At 42.5% G+C, this 24,849-nt stretch overlaps 1 protein-coding gene across 1 annotated transcript in view; it reads right to left on the reverse strand.

Moving 5' to 3' along the window:
- PCOLCE2 (procollagen C-endopeptidase enhancer 2) overlaps positions 1–20,545 on the reverse strand; it is a 66,602-nt gene extending 46,057 nt beyond the window's left edge. Inside the window, exons 1-2 of the mRNA XM_023621057.2 lie at positions 19,960–20,545; positions 18,825–18,933 (exon numbers count right to left, since the gene is read on the reverse strand). Coding sequence (XP_023476825.1) covers positions 18,825–18,933; positions 19,960–20,039 — 189 coding nt within the window. The 5' untranslated portion in view covers positions 20,040–20,545. The remainder of the gene's footprint in view (positions 1–18,824; positions 18,934–19,959) is intronic.
- Between the last annotated feature and the right edge of the window lie 4,304 nt (positions 20,546–24,849).

Here is a 24,849-nt window from a genome sequence, read left to right on the forward strand (position 1 = left end):
AAATTGGAAAGGAAGAAGTGAAACTCCCTATGTTTGCAGATGACGTGATGACATGATTCTAAATATAGAAAACCCGAAAGAATCCATCAGGAAAACTATAAGAAATAATAACTATAGGAAAGTTGCAGAGTATCAAATAAACTTACAAAAATCAGTTGCATTTCTATACTCTAATAAACTAACAGAAAGAGGATTCAAGAACACAATCCCATTTACAATCGCAACAAAAAGAATAAAATATCTAGGAATAAATTTAACCAAGGAGGTGAAAGACCTATACGATGAAAACTATAAGACATTATTGAAAGAAACTGATGATGACATAAAGAAATGGAAAGATATTCCATGCACATGGAATATTTTTTTATTCAATAAAGTTAAAAATAAACAAAAAACTTGGACGAGTGCCTAGATGACAGCAATAGCCTCCTGACTTGTCCCCCTGCTTCCACCCCTGGACCCCATGCTCTATTCTCAACACAGCACCCAGGTGATCCTTTAAAACCACAAGTCACGTACGTCACTCCTCTGCCCAAAGCCTGCCGTGGCTCTGTGAAAGTTTTATCTGTCATTTTGGCTGAGTTGTAGCACCTAGTTATTCAATCAAACACTAACCCAGGTACCACTGTGAAGGTATTTCACAGATGAGTTAACATCTACAATCAACTCACTTAGAGTGAAGGCCGTGATCTTGATAATGTGGGTGGACCTCATCCAATCACTTGGATGGCCGTAAGAGCAAAAACTGAGGTTTCCCTGAGGAGGAAGGAATTCTGCCTCAAGACGACAGACTCAGCACCTGCCTGACAGATTCCAGCCAGCTGACCTGCCCTGCAGATTTCAGAACTGGCCAGCCTCCATGATTACGTAAGCCATGAAACCAATCTCTTTATATGTGTATGTATGTGTGTATTTGTATGCATGTGTGTGTATATATTTACATGTAATATGCTTATGTTTATATGTATATATGTCTTTCCTGCTGGTTCTGTCCTCTGGAGAACCCTGATACAGGCTCCCTGTGTCAAATGTCTTCACTTTGCCCCCTGGATCCCTTCTCCTCCCATCTCCACCCTACTCTCCTTCCTGGGTGGTTGACCTGGATGAATACATCCACGACTGTCTTCCCGCTGCTTGTGGCCATGGGAAACCCCAGCAGGAAACTGAAAATAGGGCAGAGACCTAGGTCAGGATATTTACTTCCCTGGTTTTTTCTGTCCCAGGTTGGCTTGGGTTGACTCCTGGGTTCTACTAAGCCTACCTTATTAAACAGACTCTCTGTAAATAAACCCTCCTGGAATGATCCCATTTTGAGTGTGCTGTTTCTATTGGGGCCCTGACTGATAAAGGTCTTATAGCATCTGCCCCACTCTTCCCTCTCTGATCCCAGCTTCTGCTACTTTCTCCTTCGTTCACTCCACAGGCCTTGTCACTGCTCCCAGTACATGCCAGGCCTGTAAAGCTCCTCGAGGACAAGAGTCTCTGTCTGCTTGGTTCACTGGTGCATCCCAAGGGCCTAAATGGTACCTGGAACATGGTAGGTGCTCAGTAAACATGTTTTGGATAAATAAAATAAAATAATTTCATCGATTCCCATGTTAGCATCTTTCCTTCTTGCATCCATGTTCTGTCTTCATCACAGCTCACAAAATAACACTAAGTGGAAAGAAAAACCTTGTCTCTTGTTGCATGGCTCTGCCACATGCTGCCAGGCCTGTTTCCCTCGCGATGTACTCCAGGATCACTGAATACATATTTTGGCTAAGTGTGAACATCACTATTTAGGCAGAAGCAAATATCATCATCATCAGGATGACAATTTTACTGTTAATTCTTCCTCACAAAGTGTGAAGAATTCCCCCCAAAATGACTTTTTTCCCCAAAAGATTTATGCCCTAAATAGAATGAAATACCTAAACTTAAATATAATATTTAAGGTGATTTTGTTTAACGTTATAAATGCTAGTTCACCAAACAATTCTAAGAATGTTAGAATTATGATATAATCTAACGTCTATCATTCAGCCTTATATCACTTACATTTTTTTAATTATTATTTTATTGAGGTCATATTGGTTTATAACACTGTGTAAACTTCAGGTGTACATTATTATATATCAGTTTCTGTATAGACAGCATTGTGCTCACCACCAATAGTCTAGTTGTTATCCGCCACCATATATGTGCCCCTTTACCCCTTTTGCCCACCCCCCCTACCCGCTTCCCCTCTGGTAACCACTAATCTGTTCTCGTTATCCAAGTGTTTGTTTATCTTCCACATATGAGTGAAATCACCTGGTGTTTGTCTTTCCCTGTCTGGCTTATTTCACTTAACATAAAACCCTCAAGGTCAATCCATGTTGTTGCAAATGGGACAATTTTGTCTTTTTTATGACTGAGTAGTATTCCATTGTATATACACACCACATCTTCTTTATCCATTCATCAGTCAATGGGCACTTGGATTGCTTCCATGTCTTGGCTATTGTATATAATGCTGCAATGAACACAGGGGTGCATGAATCTCTTTGTACTGTTGATTTCAGGTTCTTTGGATAAATACCCAATAGTGGGATAGCTGGATTGTAAGCTAGTTCTATTTTTAATTTTTTGAGAAATCTCCATATTGTTTTCCATAGTGGCTGCACCAGTTTGTATTCACATCAGTAGTGTATGAGGGTTCCCTTCTTTCCACATCCTCTCCAACACTTATTATTTCTCATCTTGTTAATTATAGCCATCTGATGGGCGTGAGGTGATATCTTATTGTAGTTTTGATTTGCATTTCCCTGATGACTAGTGATGCTGAATACCTTTGCATGTGCCTGTTGGCCATCTGTATATCTTCTTTGGAAAAACGTCTGTTCATATCCTCTGCCCATTTTTTGATCGAGTTGTTCATTTTTTCGGTGTTGAGTTGTATGAGTTCTTTATATATTTTGGAGATTAATCTCTTGTCAGATACATGATTTGCAAATATTTTCTGCCAGTTGGTGGATTGTCTTTTTGTTTTGTTCCTGGTTTCCTTTGCCTTGCAGAAGCTCCTTAGTCTGATGAAGTCCCATTTGTTTATTTTTTATTTTGTTTCCCTTGCCTGAGTAGACATGGCATTCGAAAGGATGCTTCTAAGACCAATGTCAAAGAGTGTACTGCCTATATTTTCTTCTAGGAGTCTTACCTTCAAGTCTTTAATCCGTTTTGAGTTACTTTTTGTGTATGGCAAAAGCTGATGGTCTACTTTCATTCTTTTGCATGTGGCTGTCCAGTTTTCCCAACACCATTTATTATAGTTTTATAGTATATTTTGAAGTCAGGGTTTGTGATGCCTCCAGTTTTGTTCTTTTTCCTCAGGATTGCTTTAGCTATTCGAGGTCTTTTGTTCCATATAAATTTTAGGATTTTTTGTTCTCTATTTCTGTGAAGAACATCACTGGGATTCCAACTGGGATTGCATGCAATCTATAGATTGCTTTAGGTAATATGGACATTTTAACTACGTTTATTCTTCCAATTCATGAGCATGGAATATCTTTCCATTTCTTTATGTCTTCTTCAATTTCTTTCAATAGTGTCTTATAGTTTTCAGCATATAGGTCTTGGTTAAGTTTATTTCTAGATATTTTATTCTTTTTGTTGTGATTGTAAATGGGATTGTATTCTTGACTTCTCTTTCTCCTAGTTCATTATTAGAATATAGAAATGCAACTGATTTTTTGTAAGTTGGTTTTGTACCCCGCAACTTTGCTGTAGTTGTTGATTGATTATTTCTAATAGTTTTATGGTGGAGTCTTTAGGGTTTTCTATATATAGAATCATGCCATCCACAAACAGCGAGAGTTTTACTTCTTCCTTTCCGATTTGGATACCTTTATTTCTTTTTCTTGTCTAATTGCTCTGGCCAAAACCTCCAGTACCATGTCGAATAGGAGTGGCAAGAGTGGGCACCCTTGTCTTGTTCCTGTTCTCAGAGGGATGGCTTTCAGTTTTTCCCCATTAAGTATGATATTGGCTGTGGGTCTGTCATATGTGGCCTTTATTATGTGAGGTGCTTTCCTTCTATACCTATTTTATTGAGAGTTTTCATCATAAATGGATGTTTGTTATATCACTTACATTTTTACAAGTATTTGTTGACTTTAAAAGAAAATAATGTTTTTCCTAAAGTTAACTAGATATAATATACTCTCAATTCATATTAACTGTTTGTCTATTTCCCTATTTAACTATTCATAAATTCCAACCCAAAATGGTTTTATACATAAAATTAACAGCTTTCAAATTGCAGCACTGTACTCTTGCATATTCCAGAAGTGTAACGTCCATTTATACTTCAATTGAGTAGTGGAATGTCAACATAGAAAGTATCTAAGAAGAGCTTCACTCCATGATACATCTAGAACATTCACCTATATTGGAAAGTAAATATTCAGAAAGTGGCCTTAAATCCAAACAGCGTGTTGTTTTGTTCATGTCACTGAGGCTGTTTTGCTGACTGTTTGGTGGTCCCCCAGGACAACCATATGGTGACTGATAATGCACAAACTCAGGGGGTGGTGTAAAGAGCACACATATGGAACACAACTAGAGACGCGGCAGGGGAGGACACAGGAAGAGAACATCTCTTTCACCTGCAGCATTCCACAGACTATGAAAATTTATGGAATAAGTCTCTTTTCCCAGAGATCTTTGGTAATAAATAGATACTTTTCTGCAGAGATGGATCGCTTCTGTGCTGTTCCGCCTAAAAGCACGTGGAGTAATCAACCTATTCATTCATTCATTCTTTCATTCAGGAGACATTCTGTACTCTTCATGCATCCATTCTCTCACTCAACTACTACTGCATGTGTGAAGCACTATGTTAGCTACTCGAAGTACAGACAACTAAAACAAGGGCCTTGACAGTTTAGCAGAGGAGACAGATTAGTAAACAGATGATCAGTGGTCAGTGCTGCAATAAAGATACTCCCCAGATGCTATGGGAACACAGAGGAAGTGGATGCCCTGTCTGCACTAGGGGAGAGAGAGAGAGTCAGGAAGGCTGTCTGGTAACCTTTCTGACTTAATAATTCTATGCTTTATTTCTATTTTAAGAAATACAGTTTCATTATTTTCAGATATAGATAGCTAATATTTATAGAGGGTAATGTAACAATATATGCATTGCTAAGATTTATAGGGATAAATATACATATCTCCAAGATTTATGGAGAGTAATGAAACAAGTTACTTAAAATTATAACACAATTATAATAATAAAGAGAAGTATATTGGGCATCTCTTGGAGTAGCTAGCTGGCTCCTGATGATTCCTTTGCTTAAAATTTTTTTTATCACATATATATGTATCCCCAAACAGTACACACTTAGTTGTAATCACTAAAGACCAATGGTGCAAGTTCCTATCAGCTTGATGACTGTGCCAGAGTCCCCCCTGAAATCCCAGTTGTTCTGGAACATCTCCAAGGGACGTCTACACAGGCTGACAAAGCAGTCTGGCTCCCTGGTGATGGTGTTCACTACGTCATTTCTCTCTTAGAACTGGAAAACAGTTTGGTGGCTCCTCAAAAAGCTACACATAGAATCACCATATGATCCTGCAATTCCACTCCTCGGTCTGTGCCCAAAGGAACTGAAAGCAGGTGCTCCAACAGAGACATGCACACCAGCGTTCACAGCAGCACTATTCAAAACAGCCACAAAGTGGAAAAAACCTGTGTCCATTAACAGATGAATGGATAAACAAAATGTTCCTGCTGAAAGACACACCCTCCAAGTCCCCTGAAACGCCCAAGAAGAGGAAGCCTCTGTCTGTCTCAAGGGTGCTACTTCCTGACGCTCCTCTGTTTCCACATCCTCCCCAGGTCGCAGAAGAGTCATGAGTGGGGATGAGGAAAACAGCCTCCTCCCAACTCTGCGTCACACTGTGGCACCTGGGACCCAAGGCAACACTACTCACAAAAACAGACCTTTAGCTCCTCCCCTCTCCACATGCCAAAGCACCTCTCAGAAGTCAAAAACCGACAAACCCAGCATAAATAAGCACAGAAGCAAACCAAATCCACTGCCCTCTCCACAGGAGCTAATCTTAACCCATGAGCAAGGCCTTGCCATTCACGAGCATCCAGGAGACATTCTGTACTCTACTTACAAGGGACAGGAAATCTCAGAGAGGTTGCTGATACTACACCATCTGCATTCAGAGCGGTGGTGACCTCACGATTTCTCCGAGAACCACCAGTGGCTAGATGCCTGGCACCATCCAGGTTTCGGCTCAGAAGCCACATCATCGATGTCAATCTCTATGACGTCACTTTGTTTTACTGTCTTCATGGCACTTTTTCCCACCCTACGCTTTGTGGTCCATTTTACTGTCTCTCTTCCCCTCTGGAATGTAAACACCATCAGTGCAAGGACCTTCATTATTGTAGCCCTAGAATGTAAAACAGGGCCTGACACAGAAGAAGTATCCAATAAATATTTCATGAATGGATGATACTTATTATTTTGGGGGGTATTTACCGTGTGCTGGGCACTGTTCTTAATATCGTACGTGCAATAACTCATTTAATCCCCAAAGTGATCCTACGAGGCAGGGAGTATTATTAGCCATGTTTTATAGATGAGGACACTGGGACACAGAGAGTTTAACTTACAAACTCAAGGTCAAACAGCTAGTAAGTAACTGTTTTGGTAACTTACTGCTGCATAACAAACCATCCCAAAATTTAGTGTCTTAAAATAATAATGTACTCTTATTTCTTATGGTTCTGAGTTCACTGGTCTCAGCTGGGTGGTTCTTGCTTCAATTCTCTCGTGCAGTTACTCTCAGCTCTCAGCTCGATAAGTCATCTGAAGGCTTAATCGGGCTAGTCCTCCAAGACGACTTCTGCACTCACATGTCTGGCCCCTCAGCTGGGAAGACTGGAAAGACTAGGCGCTGTGAGGGGCTCTGTACCTCTCTCTCTCTCTCTCTCTCTCTCCATGAAGCCTCTCTCCATGGCTAGCTTGGGCTTCCTCACAGCATGGTGGTCCTTATATGGCAGTTAGCTTCCCCAAAAGTGCACGTTTTCAGAGACTAAGGCAAAAGCTTTAAGATTCTTATGCCCTAGCCCCAGAAGTCACGTAGTGTGGCTTCTGCCCCATTCTATTTGTTTCATAGGGCCAGCCCAGACTCAGTGTTTGAGGGTACTAGAAAAAGGCATGCATACCAGGAGGCGTGGTTACTGGTGGCTCATCTTTGGAGACTCACCACCACAATAGCGGAGGTGGTATTTGAACTCAGGCAGTCTGGCTCCAGAAACCACACTCTTAACCATTATATCATGAGCTGTCTGATGGAATAAATGAATAAATTCATCACTTAATTTGTATAACTAGGGGACTGTTCTGGTGATTTGGGTTCCAAAGGTGAATTAAGGTCTCCATCTCTAAAGACAGAAAGTTATTTGCAATTTTTAACTGACAGTCCTTTCTCTTCTTCTAAACACCCGGCTTTCAAAAGTTAAGGGGCACTCTCGGCTGGTGCTGGGGTGGGAGGTGGGTGGTTGAGGGGACACGGCGTGAGGACAGGCAGGGAAGGTGTGGAAAAGCTTCTGTGGACAAAGTCTTATGAAAGATCCTATTTTACATGAAGAAAGGACATAGTGAGTAGGAATGGGTATTTCCAATGGGAGCTAGCCATGCCCCAAAGGGATTACCATTCAGCTCGAAATGCATTGGCTTGTAGACAAGTTCTATACAAACACCACACTTTTAAGCCTTATTACAGCCCTGGAAGAGAGGTAAAAAAAAATAATCACCACCACCACCACCACCATTTATTGAGTGCTTGCTTGTACCAAGCACTGTGCCAAAGGCCTTTCATCTACTACCTCCTTTCAATCCTCACATCACCTTTACAAGGCAGGTCTGACCATGACACCAACTTTGGAAAGTTCTGGAAACTGTATCACATACCAAAGAAATGGTTGAACAGTATGTCAGTCTGACTCTCCAATGCCCATTCTTCTAGTCGTGAGTAATGCCACATGTCCAACCCTCCACCTTGAACTTTGTCACCTTGTGCCACTGTTATTCATTTCCTTGACATCTCCCTCACTACTGAGAGTCTCCTTACCTCCCCCAGCCCCGTCCAGGGATGTGGTTTTCCAATTATTGCAGTCTCGGTGCACAACCCAGCACCCAATCTCTGTAGGCACTTTAAAAATAGTTTTAATGAATTAATGAATTATGATTTCTTTGGAGAAGGTCAGTCGTAGCCCAGGGCTTTTAGAAAGTCTGTGCCTAGCAATCAGACATTTCTAGGAGCAGTCAACAGCAATAAAATCTCTACTGGCTTCCTTGTGCCCTTCTTCTTGTCAGCCGGGTGCATGGAACAGCCCGTTTCTGACTAAATGGTCTCTCCCTCCCTCCACATTTGGGAAACACTATTTTATTATATGGAGCGCTCAGGAGTGTCTTGGGGGTGAGGTGGTGAAAGAGGTGATATTTAGTGGCAGGGCTTGTGCAGCTTCAGTTCCAACTCCCCCTTTTCTGTGGGTGTTCCATCTATTTTTAGATGTTTGTATTGGTTTTCTAGAGACTTGCCACATTGACTCTCATGATCTAACAAATAATACATCTGAAAAAAACACTTCTCTTCTCCCAAGTTCCTAGAGTAAGAAATTCAGAGTAATCAGCGGCTATAGCCACTGTTGATAAAGCTGCTAAATTATGATGTGCAACTGTGTAAGTCGAAGGTAGTCATGACATTTTTTGTGGGATCCAGGAACAATAATGCAAACATGTAAAACTTCTCTGTGCACGGAACATGGGGCAGCAAGTATCCACAGGAACACTCCTAACTCCAAGCAGAACAGCGTGGAAAAAAAGAGAGAAACCCTTAAAATTAGGAGCCTCTAAATGCTTCTCTGGTCACCAGCATAAAGCAAGCAGCAAATGAGACCACTCTCTTTTTTACTGTCAGTATCTGATTTTAAGGAATCTGCAAATTTATGGAACAATTCAAATTTGCCCATAATTTCACATCATAAATTGAACTCTGGAGGTGCACAAGGAATGTGAAAGTAATTCCATCAGTCTTTTTAATAATACATTCTTAAAAATCCTTTCTGAGTGTTTTACCTCTGTTAAATGCCTTCTCAATCCACATTGCTTTGTAGTGGAGCGGTTTTAAATGTGTTATCTTTGTGCTCCATTATTAGAGCAATATCTTAGGAAAGAATGACATTTTTGCTCATTAATATGTTATTAAAGAGAATCTCTTTCAGAAAAAATACTCAATGAAGACTTCATTTCCATGGTTTCTCACTTTCTTCTCTTCTCCTGAAGCCCTTTCTAAGGCATCTGCCTGAACACCACGCTAAAAATACAAGCAGTACAAATAAGCACATTCATAGAACATCAGGTTTTCAATCAATAAAAACATATTTGATTTCCATGTGAAAGAGCAAAGAAAAATAAAACAAAATCAAGCAACACAGACCCTTAAAAGTAAGCAGAAAAGTAAACAAATTTAGAAAAATTGGACGGAGGCCCCAGTGGGAAAAATGTCTCCTACTTGCTTATTTATTTAGGATATTTATTCTCCCTGCTTCCCAGGAGGATTTAAGGCAGCACGGAAATGTTTTTATTCTTCCATTCTCTTATCAACTGAAACCTAACTGGGACAGTTTAAGTGTTATAAAAATCACAAAGTCTCAGAATTATACTCTCTTAACTAAAAAACAAAAGAAAACAAACAAAACCAGTCACACAGCTCTTATCCCACGCACACGGTCCTCAGGCCTGGGTACGCAGACACTCTCTGCGAACTATACTCAGCTTTACTCAGGAATCAGATGCAAATCATATTAAGTCAAGTATTCGGTTAAATGACTATTCAGGCAGCTGAAATAATCGAGGCTAGTCCAACAAATGTATATGGACTTTAAAAAAGAAAACCCATAGTTACGATTGGAATTTACGTCTCTATATAATTCGAAATCCTACATGTAGTTCAAAGCCAGGAAGCATGTGTTTAAGGCCAAAATTCCATTCCCCTATCTGTCCTGCTGTGGTTATGCCAAGCAAATAATAGTAATTTTCGAATCCCTTGCTATACCCTTAGGTATAATTAAGTGACTTAAAATATTGAGTTCCTGTCTAAATTCACAACAGCAGCATTTGTTTTCTCAAATCATATACCTAGCACTGATCTTACTAGAACATCACTATATGTTTCAATTTTCACCCCAAACCCCATGCTGTTGACTTCCTTCTCATGAAGCCATATGAAGGTGATTCTTGGAAGACAAACCCAATCACATGTTTAATCTGCCATTTCTTTAAACTAAGCGCCAGTGCCACTGAAATTTAAGCAGGCTTTGGGAGGATGAATTCAGCATGATGACTAACATACATTAGCAACAAAATCCCCCCCAAAGCAATGTTACAGGAACGCCTTTACCTAATTGCTTATTAGGCATATTTGGAAATATCAAGGCCTGTGGTGTAAAACAGCCCTGTGATATCAAACAAAGGACATAGTAACAATTCCTCAAGTCTTGGAGCAGCGCAGATGTAAACTGGGTCATAACATCTTCTACTCTTTGCATGAGGCAATAATTATTTTCATCTTAAATAATCTAAGAGGTTCAGTAATTTTTAAAAATGTAAATAAGCCTCATTTCAAATTATCAATACTTAGGACTACTTGCAATGAGCATCATATCTATTTACACATGTAACTGCTACTGATTCTCGTCTCTGACTACTCCCTACCAGATTACAAACTCCCTGAGCACAGAAACTATGCCTTGTCTTTTTACCCCAGGGCCCAACCCAATGCCTAGTACGTGGTAGGTGCTCAATAAGTGTTGAGTGAATGTTTATTTATTTGCTAAATAAGTGCATAATAGTGCATTTGGACTACCAAATCAGAACATTTTGTGTTAGTCTTTTCATACCATACGAAAGCATGACGACCAATATTAGGCGAGATACAGTCCTTATGAAATGGACATACTAATACATATCCCACTGACATCACAGGATTGGATGCAAAAGAAAGAAAACGATACAATATATTTAAGGTATGCTGAAAACCGTACATTACTATTTTAGATCCACAATCCACATAATAACTAGTATAGTTAATCCCAGCTAAATAGAAAAAATAGTTATCAAAACGATAATCCATGCATTACCTGGGGAATCTGAAGATCTTCTACATACGCTAATTTATGCTTTTTTTCTTCTGCATGAATTAGCTAAATAAGGAAAATTTTGCCTCATACTGTCAGCTTAAATGGGATTGATTCTAATCATCCCTATAATTCTCCTCCCCGTTCTGGCAAAGGTCTGCGACTTTCTGACCCTCCTACAGTATTTACTTCAAGGTTAAGGGGACTTCCAATGCTAAATTTTAAACTGCTCACATGTTTGCTGATTCTCCCCAAGCCCAACCTGTGCTGAAAATAATAACCGAAACCTTCAACAGCCGGCTCTCTAACTTCAATACCTTTAAACCTGGGGCGGGGGGAGGGGAATAAAGAAGACATATAAATAACAGATAAATACCTTGTAATCTCAATAGTGATTCATAAAAATGGGAACACATAAATGGATTATCTCATTTTAACAACTGTTTTGTAAATTACGCTCGGCTTTCAATCTAAGAACACAATCATTTTCTCCGATCCCTGCACACCAATTGCTGTTTTTGTCAGATAATAACAGCAACTGCCTAACACATTCAGATGCGATATTTAGTTTAACTTCAGGAATCAACTGAAAAACAACAATTCCTACATACCAGGCTTCAAGTTTCCTCTAATTTGCATGGTTGCTATGAATAAAGCTTCAGCTGGTCCTGCTTAGCTGGCCATAATATGTAGCCCAAGTCAAACTCTGAACCAAGTGCTTTCACAAGGTATTATTTTACTACTAATGCCTATTTCTCTTTTTCAAAAAATTGGGTCAAATCGTCAATATGAATCTCTAGTTCTACTATGGAATTATAAAATGAACAAATTACAGATGAAAAGATCATGGAAGTATTGGTGATTTGCCAAGTTTGCAATGAAGCCATGAATGGAAGGTGGTCTCTGTGTCAAGGTGCCTGCTGGGCCTTCTCTCGCTCCCACTCAGAGCCTGGGGAACACATCACAGGCAGCTGTCCACGCTCACATCTCCTCTGAATTCATCTGTGTGTCTCCAGCACTTCGCTCCGTGTCTGGTGGGCTCTTCATAAAAAATGCATCTTGCCTATGTAGCGGTGAAGTGTCACCGACCCTCTTCATCTCAAGTTCCTGTGCCCAACGTGTAGTAAGCCAAACACTGAGACATCGGTGCTTGGAGATGGAGAGATTTATTTGAATTGGCCAAAACGAGAAGGTGGGTTCGCTAAAATCCGCCCTCACAAGAGCAGAAAGCAGGGGTTTTATAGAGCTAAGGGGCTTGGCAGGAAAAGCCTTGGAGAAATAAAGGGGTCACTCCTGATAAGCCCCTGGGCAATCTGCAACGGCTGCTGGGGGCCGGCCTTGCAGTGACGGTGATTGCAACCTCCCAAAGGCATTCTCTTTCTTCTGCAAAACAAGCTCACAAATCTTGGAGACCCCTGAGTCACCCATCAAATTAAACAAGAAAAGGGCAATCTGCTTATTGAATATCTACAGTAACCCTCAGGTACCCGGCTTCAGAACCACATCACACTGGCTGTGTGCTAGCTGACAATGGTCCACTCTCCCCGACTTCCTTTAAGGATCTCAGAGATCTCTTGCTGTCTCTTCACACAGTCTTGCCCTTTGGACACATGGACCCAGGAGGAGGACCACTGTGATAAACAGGTCCAAGCGGTGCTATGTCAATACTTGGAGGTTCATTTCTTGTTGCAGGGCTCAGTACAGGTGGAGTCACTGATTCTCATCCTTAAAGCAATTTTGCCTCCACCCAATCCTGTTGTCCTTCCAACCTTGCTTAGAAGACCAGCCACTATTTTCAAAAGGCTTATATGTCCCCTGGCTGTCAAATCACACTTAACTCCTGCCCCTCCCCCATAGGAAGACTAGGTTTTTTAATGCAGATGCCCCTTAGGTTGCAGTCCTGAAAATCAGCTCTTACAGGAAACTAAGAAATGCTCAGCCCCATCATGGATTATAAAATATTTGACAATTTCTTAACCCTCAAATTCTCTGATTTCATCTCTAGCCTTACATTTTTGAGAACATACTCAGCAAAGTTAATTAGTAATTTAGTAAAAAGTTAATTAGTAATCAGTAAACCTAAGACTAGCTGAGGTCACCAAGAGTTGGTGGCCAGAAGGATAAAGCTGACTCAAGAGGCTGAGTTCCTGTCACAGCTTCCAGACCACGCAGAACAAGCGTCAGCTTCCGCATCTGCAGAGCAGAAGTGCAACTCAGCAGCAGGCAGCGCCTTCCTCCCCGACGTGTCTTTACATGACCAAATTAACCTCAAAGATTCTCCAGAACAGCACCGTCCAAAGGAACTTTTTGTGGCCATGGACATATTCATATTACACACTGTCCAGTATGGAAGCCACTGTCCACATGTGGCTACAGAGCGCTTGAAATGTGGCTAGTGTGACTGAGGAACTGAATTTTTAATTTAACTTTTATTAATTTAAATTTACATAACCAATATTGATAGCATATTGGATAGTATAGCTGTCTAAGAAATTGCTATGAAAATTGTAAAGTGCTATAATTTAAGGACAAAGCTAAATTTCCAGTGTGCGTTGTATACTTCCACACCAGCAAGTCCAATACAATTGGCTAGAAAGTTTGGTGGTGACGACTGGCATTCACGTTTCTCGAAGCATGCAGATGCTAAAATCAGACCTTCCACATTCGCCCACCGATAGTTTATGAAAACGATTTGGTGCTGGGACACACCTCCAGCGCGGAAGGAAGGAAAGAGAGGCAGGTACACTCAAGTAGGATCCTTCTCTCCAGCTACAGGAGCTCGAGTTTGAGGGCTACTCTGAGACTCTCCCATCCTGAGGGGTCTCTTCTCTGTGATATTTTAGTAAAAGTCATTTTGACTCACTCAGTGGGAACTCTATTCTTGGTTTACTGAGTGCAGGAGCAGAAAAATGGACTAGATCCACCGGCTTTGGGAAAGTCTTTCAGAGCCTACCCTGGATGAGACCAGAGCACAGCCCAGTCCAGAGCAGCTGCCAACCAAGGGTCCAGCCTGGCGCGGCCAGCCTGGTGCATCTGGCCTCTGGGCGGGCGCACTACCCACTACTGCATTCAGAACTGCTGAGACATGCTTTAGGCAGAAGATTCCAGGCACGTTCGTCTCCTTTGTTACCACCCTTGTCCACTCCATCATCTTGTCTCTTCTGGATACCACAGGAGCTTCCTACGTGGTCTCCCTGTGATTCCATTCCTAACTCCCTACAAGTCATCCTCTGCATAGAAGCCAGAACGATCTTTCAAAACCAGATGCTCTCATTCCTCTGCTTAAGATTCTCTAGTGGCTTCCTAATCAAAAGAAAATTCAAACTCCTCACCATGGCCTACAGGGCCCAACTCACCTTGTTTACTTCTCTTACCATCGTCCTCCTTGCTCATTCTGTTCCAGCCACACTGACCTCCTGGCTGTTCTTCAGACCAATCAAGCTTCTTTGCATCTCAGGACCTTTGCACTTGCTGGTCCCTCTGCCTAAAATCCTCCTCCCCAGACTTGTACAGGGCTTAGCCTTAGCACTTAGGCCTCAGCTTAAATGTCACCTCCTCAGAGTGGCCTTTCCTGACCACCCCATCTAACCTAGCTTCGTAGCCACTCTCTATCCCACCGCTATGGGGTGCGTGTGTGTGTGTGTGGGGGGGGGGTTTTACAACTTTCTTGAGGTATATTTTACATATTATAAAATTCACTCATTTCTATTCAATGATTTTTACTAAGTATACCAAGTTGTGCAACCATCACTATAAGTCACGTTTAAAACATTTCCATCCTCTCAGTAAGATTCCTCGTGACCATTCACTGTTACTCCCCTTACCTATCCCTTGTCCCAGGCAACCACTAATCCACTTTCCATCTCTACAGATTTGTCTTTTCTGAACATTGCATGCAAGTAGAATTACACAATACTCCCCTGCTTTGTTTCATTTTATTTTTAAAATTTTTTTATTGTGATAAAGTATACATAACAAAGTTTACCATTTTAACCACTTTTAAGCGTACAGTTCAGTGGCAAGTACATTCATATTGCTGTGTGACCATCACCACTATCCATCTCCAGAACTTCTTCCTCTTCCCCAACTGAAACTTTGTATCCATTCAATACTAACTCCCATTCCCCCGCCCCCGGCACCCACCATTCTACTTTCTACTTTCTGTCTGTAAGAATGTGACTACTCTAGGTGTTTCATATAAGTGGAATCATGCAAGATTTGTCCTTTTGTGACTGGCTTATTTCACTTAGCATAATGTCCTCAAGGTTCATCGATGTTGTATTATGGGTCATAATTTCCTTGCTTTTTAAGGTAATTCTATGTTTAATTTCTTGAGAAATCACCATACTGTTTTCCACAGCAGCTACACCATTTTACATTCCCACCTGCGATGCACAAGGGTTCCAATTTTTCCACATTTTCGCCAACATAGCTATTTTCATAACATCCATCTTAATGTGTGTGAAGTACTATTTTCTTTTTACAATGCGTTTATCATTACTTGATATTTTCTTGCCTACTTGTTTGTTTAAACATTAATTGCCTGTCTCCCCAAAGTAGAATGCTAGCTGCATGAGGGCAAGGAGGTGGCTGTCGTGTTCGCTGTCGTAACTCCAACAGCACCCAGCACTCAACACGTTTGTTGAATGAATGACACTCAGGATTCCTAGCTTGAGCTCTACCACAGCTCTCCTCCTTTTCTCTCCCCCAGGATCTACAGGAGCTGGGGAGCTCCCTTCTGCTACCTGGATAAATCAGAGCACCAGGAAGAAAAACTGGGAAGATTTATACAAATGAATTACTTGTATTCCTGTGAAATACAAAGAAATAAAGATGTGGTCAAACAGACTTTGAGAACACCCAAGGCCTTTGTGAACGTTCTGCTGAGGCTGTATTTATAACCAGGAGAATGTGCTGGGCTCCTCTGGAAGTTCTTCATAGCTACTCATAGGCAAATAGAGAGGCAGCCCCTTGCGACAGAACAAACTCAACTGGCTAAGCTTGAAAAATATAAAGCTTTTAACTAGAAAAGCAAATTGTGCAGCCCTTTCTTCTGTACTACCTATGCTTTCTACAGATATATTTTTTCAAAAAAGGCTGACATTTGTTACTCAACTTTACGAACATTAGTTCAGGCAGCCTTGGCAAACCACAAATAAATATGTCACAGAGACTCCTTGTCGCCTGCTAGTTTTCCCTTCTTTGTACAGTGATAGAAAACTTAAATTTTAGCATTAGTGGAGCCTCTGGAAGCCTGAAAGGAAACCTTCACTTCTTAGCTTCCTTATAGCTATAAGTGGCCACGTGACTAAGAACCAGTCAATGAAATGTAAGCAGCAAGTTGCATGTAATTCTGCACGATGTCCTTAAGGAGAGGATAGAAGCCCTTCTTCTCTTCCTTTTTGTTTGCTGGAACATGAACATGATGGCTGGAACTTGAACAGTCATCTTGGACAATGAGGTGGCAGGCTCAGGGTGGCGGAGCAGGGAAAGAGAAAGATACCGGGTGCCCAATGATTGTGAAGCTGCCACATCAATCCTGAATTGCTTACCTCCAGATTTACTTTGTGAGAGAGAACCAAACTTCTGTTGGAGCCACTGCTATTTTGGGTCTCTGTTACTGGAAGCTGACGTAGACCTAACTCACATAGAACCTGTCCAAGAAGATTACAGTAGAACCCAAGCACAGAAATAAGGTCTTCCTAGATACAGATGACAAAGTAGACTGTTCCATAAAAGTCTCAGCTGTTCTGAGCTAATGCCATGCCCAGCTTGGCTAACGTGGTGAGGGGGTGGCAGCGATCTGCCATATTGCCTACAGGGCAGAAGGAAGGACAACTCCATACCAGCAATAATGAGGATAATGAAAATGACAACAGTGATGGCTAACATTTATTGAACACTTATCATATCCCAGGCACTGAGCTGAAGGGCTTTACGTGAACTATTTCATTTTATCTTCACAACAATCCTGAGGTTTACAGAAGATAAATCCTGGCCACACACTTTATGAGTAATGGGAAGAGAATGTGAATCCAGGGAAGGATGACTGCTGAGCCCACAGGCCTAAACCCTGCCTTACCCTTACAGTGCATCCCAATGCAGCATCCATTATCCTTGCCCTGCCCCGACACGTAAGAATGAGGCAGTCAGGCCGCTGGGAGGCACGCCACTTCTTTACCAAGGAAAACCTTCACTGGACAGTAAAGTCTGATGTCACACCAACACTGCCCAAAACACATGGCCACCCATGAATATCTGCTTGTTAGGCACATGATGCCTCTCAGTCATTAACTTCTTTGAATCATTTTAACTTATAGCCATTTAATAACAATTGAAACACAACTACAATATGAAAACCAAGTTATATGTTTGTTTCAGAGCCTTATTTCACATTTATGCTAAATACCAATATTTCAAAGCTATTTCCTATGACTAATTCTCTCCTGGCCCCATGTCTTGCAATAATATAATTAAATTGGTACCAGTTCATCAGATAGTTGATATTTTATAGGACAGCATCAATGCATATAGGAGCCAAGTTTTATATTAAGTAGGGGGACTCCTCATATCTGCCTGTCAAATGACCTTCTTGGTGAGAATGCCTCATTGCGAAATAGGTTTCACTTTACATAAAGTTGGACTTAGCAAATGTTTGATCAAGTCAATTTACATAACTGCTCCAGGCCTCTGCCTTCCCATCTTAAAACGAGGATAACTTTCTCAGTTACTTTCTCAGACTGATCTCAAGGATTCAGTGAGATGCTCGTTAACTACTCGGCACAGTGCCTGGCACACAGCAAGTGTTCAGTAAGAGGCAGCTACTTTGAAAAATCCCAACCGTGCGTGGTGTAATCTGACTGAAGGAAGCTCTCAGTGAGCCAGTGTGTTCAATTACCAAACAATTTCCCAACAAGGAAAACATGAAGAAGATAACAGTCACTCCTATGCTGAATGGAAAGATGACTCAGTCCAGCTGACTCTAAAAAGTCTAAATCCAGACCTTTTTTTAAGCTGGCTGTCTCTAAATCTGATTTCTTATCTTGACTCAGCATAATCTATGCCATTACCAACCAGCATGGGCATTTTGTTGGTCTTTGTTTGATATTTACCGCTCCCCCCCCACCCCAGTTATTATTATTCTCTAATCTTACATTGCCTGTAGTGGTTGTAACAAGTCAGGGACATTAAGTGGGATTTTTTTTCCTTCTCTTTTTACCCCTGTTGGGTATAAAGTGGTCAGGGGTGAGGACCACCTTTGATCTTTCATTTCTTCCTGGGAGGCATCTATGCAAGGCACAGGCAACAAACAGCTTCTAAAAGTCACTACAACAGGCCTTTGACTGAAAATAGCCTTAATTTTGAATCTATGAAACTCAACTGAGTCAGGCTGGGTCTTCAGAAACACATCTGCTTTCAGAATTTATTCCTTCAAGCATTATCTTGTGCCCTTTCTAATCACTAATGCAGGACACCACTAGCTCTATTAATAAAAATCTCCCAAATAGTTGAGGAAAATCCAGAATTTCACTATTTCAGGCATTTGCCCCTAACCCAAAACCCGACACCAGACACCAGCAGCAGCCTCCCACTGTTTCCAAGACCCACTTCCAGGAGAATACCCTTAAAAAACGCTTACTGTGATTTTCCAAGTACATTTGCTATTTGGAGGGTACACTCCAGGAAAACCTTCGCTGCCAATAAATCCAGACTCTCCAGTAAGAATGCCACCACATGCGAAAACAGGTCTGGGAAAACAAAGGAGGAAAAGAAACTTAATTTGAAACATGGACTTACAATCTAACCTCAACTTCAGAAAGGTGTAGCCTATTAATATGGATAAAGTTAATACTGATTAATAAATGCCTGCACCATATAAGGGATTTGAAATACTTGCTAGCTCTTAGAATATTTAAATTATAGCCTGATAAAACATTCAGTCCAGCTACCATCTGTCTCCATCAACATAACTCAGTATCTCTTTATCCATCCGTCCATCTGCAATCAAGCCCTCCACGTAGTGGTAAGATCTTACAGGAAAATGGTAAATGGAAAATGTAACCAGAGGGGAGAAAGAGAGAGGGTGAGACCTCGGCTGGGTGAGGAGAACGGTTTTAAAGCCAGACAAGCAACTGATCAATATACAAAAGTTTTAATTTCCTCGATTTGGAGAAATGCCTAGTTCTCCCCTTTTCTGAAAATCGTGGGCCATTGGCAGAGCCTCTCATTGAAAAGGGAGCTTGACGGTGATGGAGGGGGAAGAGGAGATGCCAAAGTTGCCCATAGGTTGGGTCCCCCAGCCCAGGACCTGGGGCTGTCCCTCAGCGCGCAGGTTGGCGAAGAGTTAACTGTCCGAGAGCGGCTGCCTGGGCGCCGGTTGTTTCCCCAGGCTTCGGTCTCTGGGCAAAGCCTCCCCGGGGCAAGAAAACAGACGTAAACCAAAGGCCACACATCTGGGCCCTAGGGCTCCCTCCGCCCGCAGAAACCCTCGGGGAGAGGAGACGCAGGTCAGATTAAGCCCCCGCCACGTGGTGGCCGGGCCAGCTGCGGGCCCACCCGCAGGCCGAGCGGGGCGCATGAGGGAGCCCCGCGGGCAGGCGTGCGCCGGGGTCCTGCGCTCCTGAGGTCGCCGCGGCAGCCCACGCGGGGGCGGCGGCCGCAGGGTTGTGCGCTGGGTCCCGGGCGCCCCGAAGCGAGTGGAGTGAAGCCTCGGGCGAGGCTGCAGGGCAGAGGGAGGGAGAAAAGGAGAGGGGGCAGGGCGGGGGGCGCGTTACCTCTCCGGGGGCTGCTGCCGCGAGGGCTGGGCGGCGGCCAGCAGCAGGCAGAGCGGGGCCCAGGCGCCCGCGCCCCTCATGGCCGGTGCACACGCGGGCTCGCCCGCAGCCGGCGCGCACGCCGGGGCTCCCACCCGTCCGCACGCGCCCGGCTCACACGCGGGCTCCCACGGGCATGAAGCCCGGCCCGGCGGCGCACGGCCGGCTGGCTGCTCGCCCTGTCTCTCGCTCGCTCTCGCCCGGCCGGGGCAGCCAGGTATCCGGGTGTGCGCGGCGGGCGGGCGGGGCGCTTATAAAGGCGATTACGGTGCCGTCTGACTCGACGCTTAATTTCCCCGGAGGAGTTGCTCTGGCAGCCGCAGGCCACGGCTGAATATCCCGTTTGTTCTCCGGCGGCGGGAGGGGGCGGCTCCGAAGCCAGAGCCGCCTCCTCTCCTGGGCGGGCGGGCGGCTCCTCCCTGGCACCGCGGACCCACAGCCCTGCTCTCATCCCGCCTGCAGGGGCGCTGGGAGGAGGATGAAAGCGGAACCCCCTGCCGAGTGGTACCCAAGCGGGACCTGGCTCCGTGATCCACAGACGATTCACGGCGGGGGGGTGGGAGGGTCCTGGTTTGCTTTGAGGAGTGTTTTTCCCTAGTTGCTTTTAAATAGAAAGTATTAGCGCTTGCTGTTTGCTGGAAAACCTGAGGTTCCTTTTATTTCTGTCTTCTTCAAACATCCAGACCCAAGGCACGAAAACGGAAAGTTGAAGAGGGATTCTATCATATTTTAACTTCTCTTATTCTCTTACTTTAAACACATGCGCACACACGCTCTCTTTCTCTCAATAGATTCTTTCCTGTTTTCGCTGGTATATGAGAATAAGGGGACAGTTTCTGTGTGGGGATTTAGAAAGGCGTTTTCAGCTAAGCGATTTGTGAGTGAATTGTCATTAGCTGTCAAATAATGAAGACAGACCCGAGTCATCAGATCTCACCATCCTGTGTTTTTTGGGTTTTTTTGAGGAAGATTAGCCCTGAGCTAACATCTGCTGCCAATCCCCCTCTTTTTGCTGAGGAAGACTGACCCTGAGCTAACATTCATGCCCATCTTCCTCTACTTTATATGTGGGATGCCTGCCACAGCATGGCTTGCCAAGCAGTGCCGTGTGCACACCGGGATCCGAACCTGCGAACCCCCGGCCGCTGAAGTGGAACTTGCGAACCGCTGCGCCACTGGGCCACCCTGATTTATGTTCTGAAAATGGTTCTTTGCTGGCCTCTCTCTGTTCTTAAAAGATCTTTTCCAAGAATTTCTTTCTGTAGTATTGGTGAGCTAAGATTTACAGAGAATTTGTTTTGCTGAGAACAATTCCAGCCTTGTGGAATCAAGACTTTCCTTTATTTAATTACAGAAAAATAATTTTAAACCCTTATTTTGTTAACTGCTTCCCGATAACCAGGGATTAATAAAACAAAAACAAGAACAGAATGGATTCGTTAAGATCTTCAACAACCACACCACCACGAGAGGGATAGAGCTGAATTTAGATATCTCATTTGTGTTGTTCCCTCTAAATTATTTTCACCTTTCTAGGCAGAAAAATTAAGCATTAAGATAGTACATATGAAGACTTCATTTCTGATGATGAGCTTACAATGTTAAGAACATAAACACTTGTGGCAAGGAAATAAGTAAAAACCAGCTCCAAGGGAGAAGCTGACTTTTAGTAGTGAGGGAACCCAGGAGCCAATGGTAGGAACCAGAATTTCCCTGTGGGGTTTGTATTATCTTACTATTTTTGAAAAAGTGAAGGAAAAAACACCAAGAACTACAACTTAAAAAAAATTTCTCTAAAGGCACCACACCCTGTGACATTAAAAAAAAGGATTACAGAATTTGGCAAACAACGTTATATCCTGAAACCTACACCCTCAACCCAATAAATATTGCTTGAAAACAGCAAAGAGGAAAATAAATGATTGTTTATTTTGCACATATTTCAAGAATATGCTACCCAATAGCATAAGTATTTCAGAGGATACTTTCTTTAAAAAGTCATAGTTTTAAATTATAAAGTGAAAATATTGCTCAATTCACTTTCTGGTAATGATTTGAAGCCATCGTGGCCAGAAAATACTTCATTCTTAGGACTAAGCGAAGTTTTCAAAATTTAAAATTAAAAAACAAAGTATTAAACAGGCCTAAATGGGTAAAAAGCTATTTGAACATAAATATGCAACCGTATTTTCTTTTCTTAATTTATAGATTGATGACTGTGTTCCCATTCTCACTAAAGAGTTAGGGTTCAAACACGGACGGTCCTGTTGTTGACCCACACAGAAAGACACTGATGTTACCATGTGATATTAAAAGTTTACTGAAACCCATATAATTTGCTCTTAGAAACACATATTTGACTTGGAACTACAGTCTGACCAAAATTATAAACCTTAAATGTCCTGAGAAGCTTAACGTGTTAAAATTGAGACAGACCTAAGTAGACTCTGAAGATGTACGTAAGGTACATTTCTCTGAGACCACTTTCTGGGCTTTCGCGATGCAGAAGTAGTATAATGGGCAGAGAGCCTCAGAACTCCAGGCAGTAGGAGAGGGGAGAGGTAAAGAGGACAAAAGCCCTGTGGGCGGATTCTCGAAAGAAAAGTAGAGGGGTAGGTGAAGTCATCCTTGTTATCCAAAGCATAGATTCCCCAGTCTTTGCCATTAACCAGGTTGCACAGAAGATCAAAGTCACCGGAATATGAAAATATTCCCCAATGAACTGACCACTTAAGAAATTAGACCCCACTCACACATTCCTTCCTGCATAATATGAGCATCAAGCTGGACCCAATATGGCAACATCTTTGTTGGTTAGTCTCTGGTCAGTTTATCAACCTTGCAAACATCTGAAAATGCAGTCTAAATGCGATGCACATTCAATCCACAGTGCAGTGCTGATCTTTTAAAAGATCTAGAATTTCATAAAATGGATGCAGGTGATGCTAAAAGAAGCAAGAGAATGGTGGGTTTTTTTGATAAGTGAAGACCTGGATGAGTTACTACAGTGAACAACTGAGGGAAAGAAACTTTAGTTTCCTTACAAGGTTGCTGGCCAAAAATCCCTTCAAAAGAATAATTTTTTTTTAAGATTTTTTATTTTTCCTTTTTCTCCCCAAAGACCCCCCCAGTACATAGTTGTATATTTTCAGTTGTGGGTCCTTCTAGTTGTGGCATGTGGGACGCCGCCTCAGCGTGGCCTGAAGAGCGGTGCCATGTCCATGCCCAGGATTCGAATCAGCGAAACCCTGGGCCACCGAAGTGGAGCACGCGAACTTCACCACTCGGCCACGGGGCCGGCCCCCTAAAAGAATCATTTTTAATGCCAAAATATTAAAGAGAAGTCCGTGAGAAAAATGAAGAAGCCCTGTAAGACTTTTCCAAAAGCCATCTTCTATATTAGGATGCTGTGCAAGTCAGAAGTGAAGGGAGGGAGGTCCGTATTTTGCTAGAATGCATTTCTGTAGGAAAATTATGCTAAAAAATTCATATTTGATTCCTTCTTTGTTCATTGAGAATTGGCACACAGTTGCAAATATAAATGAAATTTTGTTAAAAGCAAAATAAATTTAATTTTTAGTTTCATATTTGAAGATAAAATCTTGAATCAATTTTCAACATCTGCTGTGAAAATTTGAAGCCTGTTTTAAGTAAATTTTAAGGGGCCTTTTCCAATACACTTAATCTCAGATGTGGACAATCTCCGATTACCTTGAAACGTACCTGAGCAACAATGCAGGGCTGTGCATCAGATTGAGGGGGAGGGGATGGCAGAGGAGATAATGGGGCCTGGACTCCATCTTTGGGTCACTCCCTCTGTTCTGTAGAGGCACGAGCCGTATCTGGAACTCAGGTGCGGTCTGTGCTTCCTTGAACACGCCACCGCTCCAGCTGTACCACAGGGATCTCTAGATTCATAAGTGCCACAGATGTGTAAAAGGTATAAATGAAAAGTATCTGGAAAGCAATGAGCGTGGAAATTCTTTTATCAGCCCAAGTTAGTGACAATACAATGTTCGTGACCTTTCCCTGATGTCTATAGTTCTGCAGAGCTATCAACCTAGAATTTGCCATGTGCTTTTCCCTGGGAAAACATACCAGTGTAGATTATGATATTAATACTTTAGTGATGGAACTGCCTTTTCTGAATTCAGTTTTTTAGGTACTATCAACATTTAGGAATTCCCCATAATCTTTTAATTCTTTGAACTTTTTTGAATCAAGAAGTCTTTGCTGGGCCGGCCCCATGGCGTAGTGTTGAGTTTGATGTGCTCCACTTCAGCAGCCTGGGTTTGTGGGTTTGAACCCTGGGTGCAGACTAGACCACTCGTCAGCCATGCTGTGGTGGCAGTCCACATACAAAATAGTAGAAGATTGCCGCAGATGTTAGCTCCAGGCTAATCTTCCTCAACCAAAATTTAAAAAAAGAGGAAGATTGGCAAGAGGTGTTAGCTCAGGGAGAATCTTCCTCAGTGAAAAAACAAAACAAAACAAAACAAAACTTTGAATTCTTGTGCACAGATCCATCAGTAGGTACTCGTGTGAACACGAATTTTTAGAGTTAAAAGTTAGTTCGTGGGGCTGGCCCCGTGGCCTAGTGTTGAAGTTGGTGCGCTCCGCTGCAGGCGGCCCAGTGTTTTGTTGGTTCGAGTCCTGGGCGTGGACATGGCACTGCTCATCGAGCCACGCTGAGGCGGCGTCCCACATGCCACAACTAGCAGGACCCGCAACGAAGAATATACAACTGTGTACTGGGGGGCTTTGGGGAGAAAAAGGAAAAAAATAAAATCTTTAAAAAAAAAAAAGTTAGTTCGATGTTTTTTGATGTTTGTAAAGATACATTAGAAGTGG

Source organism: Equus caballus, chromosome 16 (genome assembly GCF_041296265.1).
Source record: "Equus caballus isolate H_3958 breed thoroughbred chromosome 16, TB-T2T, whole genome shotgun sequence".
NCBI lineage: Eukaryota > Metazoa > Chordata > Mammalia > Perissodactyla > Equidae > Equus > Equus caballus.